Below are 8,256 nucleotides of genomic sequence, written 5' to 3' on the forward strand. Positions count from 1 at the left end.
AGTTTTTGTTTGTTCAGCTAGCTGATGAAAAATCAAATGTAACCGTTCGGTTAGCAAAAAAAATTGTGAGTTAACCGAACTCATTATATAGGTTTTTAGAGTAAAGTTCGGTTAGGATTTTTTTTTTTTTTGCCATTAAAACAAACTCAACATTTGGCTATATAGAGAAGAATTCGGTTTTGAAATTATTTTTGCGAGTTAACCGAACTCATAATATAGGTTTTCAGAGTAAAGTTCAGTTAGAATTTTTTTTTTTTGCGATTAAACCGAACTCAACATTTGGCTATATAGAGAAGAGTTCAGTTCTGAAATTATTTTTGGGACTCAACCGAACTCAGGTATTCGGTTAGGCAAAAAAAAATTCTTAATCGAAGTGTTCTTCGAGTTTTTAATTTTTAAAGTTCGATTGTAAAACTAAGGTTTTTTTCAAAATTATCCTAACCGAACTTACTACCGTAACCTCCAAATTCAACACAATTTGATGACTACGACTCAAAATTTCAATAAAAAAGGAATTAGAGTAATGGGTTTGTGGGAAAATACTTATGGACGGGTTTGTTTATAAAATATTGATTAATCGACGATGAAAATTTGATGATTTTGATTAAATTTATATATGATCAGGTTTAGATGATCATAAATTGATGAAGAAGAGAAGAAGAAAAATTATAGAATAGAGGAAGAAGAAGTTGTAGATTAGTTGTAATTTTAATTAGGTAAAAGGGTAAACTAGTCATCTCCACCTTTTAGGACACCCCTTATAATTATAAAGAAAGGTGGCCTAATCAAATCATGGTCCCAAAAAATGGTTGTATTTATTTTTGTGAGGAGAATATTCACGCCATCCAAGACTGGGTGCATTTGGTGCAGGATTTTGGTATCCACAAACAGTTTTCGTGATCCACATCCGAAATTAATAAAGATAAATATTTTCAAATTGATTTTGGCAATGGTTTTAAACCATCCGACCATCAAGTGTTCTAAGACTGGGTCTAGTGGTCCTTCAGGATTCAAGCTGAATCCTGGAACCACATCAGCAAAACGCTTTACCTAGCCGCAGTGGTAACTCAGGATCCGACGTTCATTGAAATAAGAGCACGCTCCATTAGGAATGGCGTATTGAATTCGTTGACCGGTCCACACGCCATTTGTAATGGCGTGTCAGGGTTAATCCTGAAACACGCATCGGCTCTTCTTCTCTTCTGTATGTTTAGTTCTTTCAACAAAAAATAAGAAACGGGTTAAGAAGATTCAATGGTGTGTCGTAACAAATTGGTGAGTGTTTAGGTATAATCTCAATAGGGTTTGTTCCAGCCGGTAAGGGGAAGCTTTGGGTGGTATTTTTGTTGATTTTCATCAACAAATCAAAACTAGGTAACAAATTTTAATTTTGATTGATTTTCTTTATTTGTTGTTCATGATAGTTACTCATAATCGGATCATTGAATTGCTTATATTGTCATGGAATAGTAGCACAAAGTTTTAATTGATTTAAAAATTATTTCTTTGAAATTAGGGTTTTTGATATTTGGGTTAATTTAGGTGAAACACAAATTATTTGATTGATTGAAGTTGAATCCTCCAATGGCGTTATTTGATTGATTGTAGTTGAATTGGGCATATATAATGTGTGGAAGATTACATGGGTGAATATGATGTTGACAATATGATTTTGTTTGATGTTTTCATATGGGGGTTGTTCATACGTAATGTGAATTTCATTGTGCATAGATAATACCGGTGGATGTTTGTCTGTTATTAAAATTTTGATTGTGGTTATTGTTTGTTTTAGGCAATTATGGAGCATATCGATTTGTCTAGTTTTGAGAAGTTATCTGAAATATCTCAGAATAATGTCCGTTTACAGCATAAATGTGAGAACTTGAAGCATAGACGTTTTAAATTTAGGGGTAGCTGGACCACAGTAAATGATTTTTACCAGATTGTGGTTGCTAATAACCCTCGTGCACTGCTCTTGCTTCATATGTGTGGCTTTTCTTCCGTGTTTCAATTTAAATTGAAGTATGCGGATAATGGATTAATTGAAGCTTTACTTGAGAGGTGGTGGAAGAAGACTATAACCTTTCATTTCCGTGAGTTTGAGATAGGTTTGACCCCTCTAGATTTCTATCGGTTGACCGGTATTCCAATTGGAGGAGGTAAACCAATCCCAAAATTACCAATCGAAACACCCACGTCTGAAGAAATTATAGCTATGGATGATAAATATTTTCGGGGTGTGTTAGATCATTTGGCAGTTAGAAAACATTTTGAGAAGAAAAGTGGCGACTATGAGTCAAAGGCACTTACCATCTGTCTTTCTCACTTGGCTAATTACATTGTAAGATCAACGTTAGCTATGGATGATAAATATTTTTGGAAATGATGATCGTTAACACCTTCAGTTTCATCCCTAACTAATCGTTGAAGGACTTCTGTAGATACATCCGCCTCTCCCGTTACAATCCTACGATGTCTGTGTTCTTGTAACTTTTGAAGCTCTCCCGTAGGTCTGGGGATGATTTTTCTACTGCTAAAGGCACAACGTGAGTTATGGATTAAACGCTCTGAATGTTTCACTATTGGACATGGGGTGAGATCAACGACAACCGATTTATTGCGGTTATCATATGGGTTTGATATGTTTGGCACAACTGGTGTGTTTGTTGAGTAGTCCATGTAACTTTGTTGTGTGGCATCTGAGTAACTATCTAACACCGCTGCAAGCTCGTCTTTATCAAAACCTTCCCAGGGATCTTCGCCGGCCATTTCAGGATGATTGATACGTTTGGGGAAAAAAATACTATTTTAGTTCCGGAAAGGTTGTGTGAAGGTATTGTGAATGACATTATGTCTACCAGTGTTGGTTTATATAAGCAAATAAAAGTGAGGTATACAACAATCCACTTGCGTGTGTTGTTTTATTACCATCAATTTTTGTTATACAATGACACAAATTAAAGCATCCCCAGAGTTTTATCTAGGCGTCCACTACCCACCAACTTAGGCGTCCCCTACGCTTCCGACATGTTCCCGGATATTTTTAATTATTAGTGGGGTCATCTGTAAACAACAAAAATACTCTTTCACAAAAGTAGGGGCCAAATATTCACGTGGAATGGAATAAAGTGGTTTGGGATCTCGTGGTTGGGGAGTTTGACGACTTAGGTGCAAATATTCACCGAAGGAAATGTGTTTACCAACACGTTGGTCGCTGGATGAAAAGGAGGTTTTAAATAACACAAACATAAAGAAACTCAAATAAACGTTAACATACATAAAAAAACGTAAATAGCACACAATACATAAATCATAAACATTACAACAGACCGGGCGTCATTGACCCGAATACAACACATGATTAAACATTACATCATAAACACAAAATATAACACCATAAATCAAAGAGCAAACTCAAATGTACTTACTCAGCCCATTCCACCAAATGACAGCTAGGACATTCCCAGAAATGTGCACCATAGGTGTTCTTATCTTTAGAACGATGCAGTTTCATAAAAAACCTACATCCAGTGACTAGGCATGACGCCCCCTTTTCATGTTCAACCTTAATCATCCCTTTTTGTTTGAAGTTTTTGCAAAATTCGTTAATCTTTTTATCATCTCTGGACTTGATTGCATCCTCCAACCACTGAGCTTCTTCACGACAATTGTCGAATTGGCAACGAAGGTACCTACTCTGTCCAGGTCCCGATTCTAGTAACAATTTGATGCCAGCACAACCCTTTTGCGGGTATTTGGAATGCATCCAAGGGCATTGCATGGCTGAATGGTTATCAAGGAAACAGAGGGGACAAATTTGGTTTGCTTCTACACACACAATTTGTTTTCCCTTGCGATTAGAATCCATTTTTAATCGGGTAGACAAGAAGGATCACCACTAATTTTATGGTGTATTTCTTTGAGTGGTTGATGGAGTGTATTTATAGGAAATAATTGTTATTATTTATAAATGAAATCCTCTTTTACAGAATCTTGCTGTTACAGTGTGTTGATAAGGATAACGAGATTTTTATCCGAAGTTGTGGTGAAAAACAGTGTGTAGATGACTTAACGATAACGGCTTAAATTGATTGGTCTGAGTGCTTTCAACTACTAAATTGGGATATGAGAAAGTATACGTAAATAACTCGTCGTTTAACATTGTGTAAACCGGCGTAGGAACCTGGTAGAAAGTATACGCACATAGTTTGTCGTATAACCTGCGGGTGTAAACAGGGTGTTAGAGAAAAAAAAGGTCAAATAAGTATAAATACGACGCGCCATTTGTAATGGCGTTACCAGTGGACGTCTTTTGAAATACCGTGCCGCGCCTTTTCTAACGACGTACGAGGGAACAAAATTTTCGAATATGCTACAACACGTCTTTTGTAATGGCGTATGACACTTTTTGGGTGCGCCATTTCTAATGGCGTGTCTGGATTGCACCCGGATTAGATCCAAACAATCGCTTGGATCAATTGGGAATCTCCGTAACAGTGACACATTAGACTATGCTTTTTCCTCCGAATCCTGGATCTTGGAGTACCATTAGACTAAGTCTAATGGCTCTCATGTTCCCGGTTTGAACCCTAAAATTACCTATAATATAAATTAAGGATAAATGAAGGAAGAATTTAGAAAGTAGTCGAAGGACCACTGTTCTATGCTATAAAAAAGAAGATAAAAAAAAGACGCTACAAAAATGAGAAGAAACTCATCAGAAATTTACCCTGGGCTCTCTATGGATGTCTCTACCTCAGCAAAACCAACTTTCAATAAAGACACAACAGAAATGAGAAGAAACTATGAAGGTGGAAATCATCAGAGATGTATCCCGGGCTCTCTGATGGATGTCACTACCTCAACAAAACCAACTTTCAAAATTTTATGACAAAAGGAAGGATACAGTAAAAGGATCAAATTTCAGATTTTTCCTCGCAGTGTTATAATATCACATCATTCCTTATTCTGATCAAACTTCCTCATATACTAGAATCAGTTAACTAAAATAAGCATTTGCAGCTTATATCAAAGCTGAATTCAATTTACTTGACGATCAATTTAGATATATATAGAGAGATAATATCAATATATTTTACAAACATAACCAGCTAAGTGTTGATTAAATGACGTGCTTGAAGTTTGGACCCTCTTTAGATTAAAATGAGACAGAAATGCAAGAAACACAAATCTGCAACCTAATGATCTTGTTGGAATTTCTATATCATTTTTCGACGGGTATAAAATGATAAAATACCGTTTCAAGTTGCGATTTAAAGTTTAGCTGCTAGTGCATCTAGCTCCTCTAGCACACTCCACAGTTTTGGGTCCTCATAATTCTCAATAACCAAGGATGCACCAGCTTCCCGAAGTAAATGTTCAGGATTCCCAGTAGTCAAAGCCACCACTGGTAATCCAGCTGCAACACCAGCTTTTGTCCCTGATACAGAATCCTGAGAATGTGAAAGTGACAAACCATCAGAAAATTTGGAAGGTTCTTTTACTTTTAACAGAAAACAGTTTCGGTTTTACTTCCATATTTTCAATGGTTCTCCAGATCTTTCAACAGAAAACTCCGACCAAAAGCAACATCTTCGGGTTCTTTTGCATCATATATTTAAAACCTTTCAAAGTAAAAAAACTGTAAAAGTGTACGATAAGAATTAGCTACACGAACCTCAAATACAAGAGTATGATCAGGTGAAGCGTTTAGTAGTTTAAGACCCTTTAGGTAAGGATCTGGAAACGGTTTTGCTCGTTCACATTCATCACCAAGCACGACAGCCTGAAAGAACTCAGTTATGCCGAGGCTTGACAATGCAAGCTCAGCATTTTCTTTTGGAGCATTTGTTACTGCAGCCCGCTTAAGTCCTCGATCCTCGACCCATTTACGCAACTTGTATAGTCCCTTAACTGGTGATAGTTTTTCAGCAGCTAACCTGCGATATAAAATAATTTGTAAGAACAATTAGCATTACTGGAGATGAAGAAAATTACAAAGGATTAAACAGATGAATCCTTTTGAGATTACCTGCGGAAGTAGGATTCCTTTTCAACCAAGAATTTGCGGCTTTTCTCCGGTTCCCAATCAGAGAAGAGTACTACACCGATATCATCATTATGCTTCCCAGCAATTTTTTGAATGAAGAATTCTTCATCGATAGGGACCCCACCATTGAAACCCACCTGTGAAACACCTGTAGTCTTAGTCTTATGAGGTAATACACAGGAATTGTTACTAGTTGTCATGCAAAAATCTGTACCTCTTGAAGCATATCCTGGAACGCAAGGAAATGGAGCGGATCTGAATCACATAGTGTCCCATCGATGTCAAATAGTATTGCTTCAAGTGTTGCGAGACTAGAAATAGAACGTCTGTTGAAGGCCCAATCAACGAAATTAACAATGCAACATAGAGATATGGACACTGTTAAGTTACATCACATGCTTTTGTGGAATTAGAAAATGAATCTCAGATTGCGTTGTGTTAAAAAAAACAATCTCAGACATGGGGATTATATAATATACACACTAGTAAATTCAGCAACTCGAAATTTCACGGAACTGAATGAAGATTGAAGATCATACATACCAATATAGGTCCTCAAAGGCACATTTTGTATAAATACACAAACAGTTGCTGGGCAATGTAAAACCCATCAGTAATCTAGCACCCTAGTTATTTAATCTATTTCCTATATTTATCATATCGAGATTAAATTGCTGATGGTCTAAAATCCAAAAACTTAAGAAGCTGTATCACCTATCAGCTAAATTTAGAGCCGAAACGCACTCAAAACTTAGCATCTGGTTAAATAAACAGGGAGGCAGCAGACCGAACAAAGACAGTCTCGTGCCATCCAACATCCTGCTCTTGCTGGCATTGAGCAAACTAACTTCTGTTGACAAATACTACGAATTCTGATCCAGTGACCAAAACAAACTTCATTTCCATCAGATACCACTAAAACAAAGAGAGCAAGTCACACAGATCTGATCATTCCGCCAATAACCCATGATACAAAATCCAATCAAATTAAACGACTGCATCCGATGAAAAAATAAAAAAAAAATAAAAGGAATTCTTATGCTTTCGGGATTCATTTAAAGAGAATCCAGGTTAATCTTAATAAAAAAAAATTCATAAAAGAGGAAAAACCTCGGGAAGATACATTAATAAACCGATTATGAAAACCGGAAACAATTACAAGATTTTTCAAGATCATTACAGCAGCATCATATCCATAGTATCTCCACCAATTCTTGACTAACCATCTAAACTTTTCAGACTTAAAAACCTTCTCAGAATTCCATAATAACTAGTTTTAAAAGAAAACTAGTTTGTTTGACTGCACAAAGCAGTGGTTGGATCAAATCCAACCCTGTAATTTCAAGAACATGTAAAATACACTTTGGCCTCTCATTTGCATTGTTCCTAATAACCTAAACAATTAAACATGCAAAGTACTTCCAATGAAAATCAAAATCTCAATATCATCTTGAAATTTAATTTACAATCAAAGAAAAAACAAAGAAGATAGAACCAATACCTTTCTAAAGAATTGGAATTCGCAGACATATTTGAAGAGGTTGGAGTAGACACAAATGTGACCTGCAAATTCCGATTCCTTTTAGTTTTACAATTTGTTTGTAGGAGGGAAAGAGGAGCGTGGTGTTGATGAAGACGATGAGAAACAAGTGAAGGCATCTGCTGGGTTATTTATAGAGAAAGAATACCGAATTTCCAGGGAGAGAGAGAAAAGGAATAGGAGTCGTGGTGGAGGCGGTGATGTCACTTGCACGACTACCGAGTGATTCGTTGTTCTTTCTTTTGTTAGCTACAATTTGGGAGGTTTGAATTGAATTGATTTCCTTTGTAATGCTGTGTTGTACCTGGATTATGTTTCTCCTGTTTTAACGGATCTTACACGTATGAGGTGCGAAACTGCGAATAGCAAACTATTATGCCAAACTTATTTCACACTAACCATGTGGAAAATAGCACTAGTACGATTGTGGTATTCGAGCAAGTTTACTCCAACCAAACTGCGTTGGAGTAAATGCCAATCAGCTTCGGATTTAGTATCATGAAAGAAAAATTACCTGGTCAGGGTTCAGTACTCACCGTAAGGATTTGTAGGTTGGATTTGAGAAACGGTACTAACCGAAATGAAAGTAAACTAAATCGTTACTTTGACCCAGTAACAGCCAATAAGAAAAACAATCCTAAATAGAGTCTTTTTTTTTTTTTTTTTT

General features: G+C 36.3%; 1 protein-coding gene across 1 annotated transcript; it reads right to left on the reverse strand.

The window, feature by feature from the left end:
- Window positions 1-4,999: 4,999 nt before the first annotated feature.
- LOC113302082 (haloacid dehalogenase-like hydrolase domain-containing protein Sgpp) lies at window positions 5,000-7,846 on the reverse strand. Its single transcript, XM_026550931.1, has 5 exons — window positions 7,551-7,846; window positions 6,264-6,375; window positions 6,032-6,186; window positions 5,678-5,939; window positions 5,000-5,453 (listed from the first exon to the last, which is right to left on the reverse strand). The coding sequence occupies exons 1-5, from the start codon at window positions 7,706-7,708 to the stop codon at window positions 5,274-5,276; spliced, it is 867 nt and encodes a 288-aa protein (XP_026406716.1). The 5' UTR covers window positions 7,709-7,846; the 3' UTR covers window positions 5,000-5,273.
- Window positions 7,847-8,256: the final 410 nt, after the last annotated feature.

This window comes from Papaver somniferum, chromosome 8, assembly GCF_003573695.1.
Source record: "Papaver somniferum cultivar HN1 chromosome 8, ASM357369v1, whole genome shotgun sequence".
Classification (NCBI taxonomy): domain Eukaryota; kingdom Viridiplantae; phylum Streptophyta; class Magnoliopsida; order Ranunculales; family Papaveraceae; genus Papaver; species Papaver somniferum.

What these genes read in the sequence shown, in the direction of transcription:
- LOC113302082 (XM_026550931.1), bottom strand. Translation starts at nt 7,708, where the DNA reads ATGCCTTCACTTGTTTCTCATCGTCTTCATCAACACCACGCTCCTCTT. An exon ending in TCCAGGATATGCTTCAAGAG is followed by an intron (nt 6,187 to 6,263) that starts GTACAGATTTTT and finishes GGTGTTTCACAG; the next exon opens with GTGGGTTTCAATGGTGGGGT. An exon ending in AAGGAATCCTACTTCCGCAG is followed by an intron (nt 5,940 to 6,031) that starts GTAATCTCAAAA and finishes TTTATATCGCAG; the next exon opens with GTTAGCTGCTGAAAAACTAT.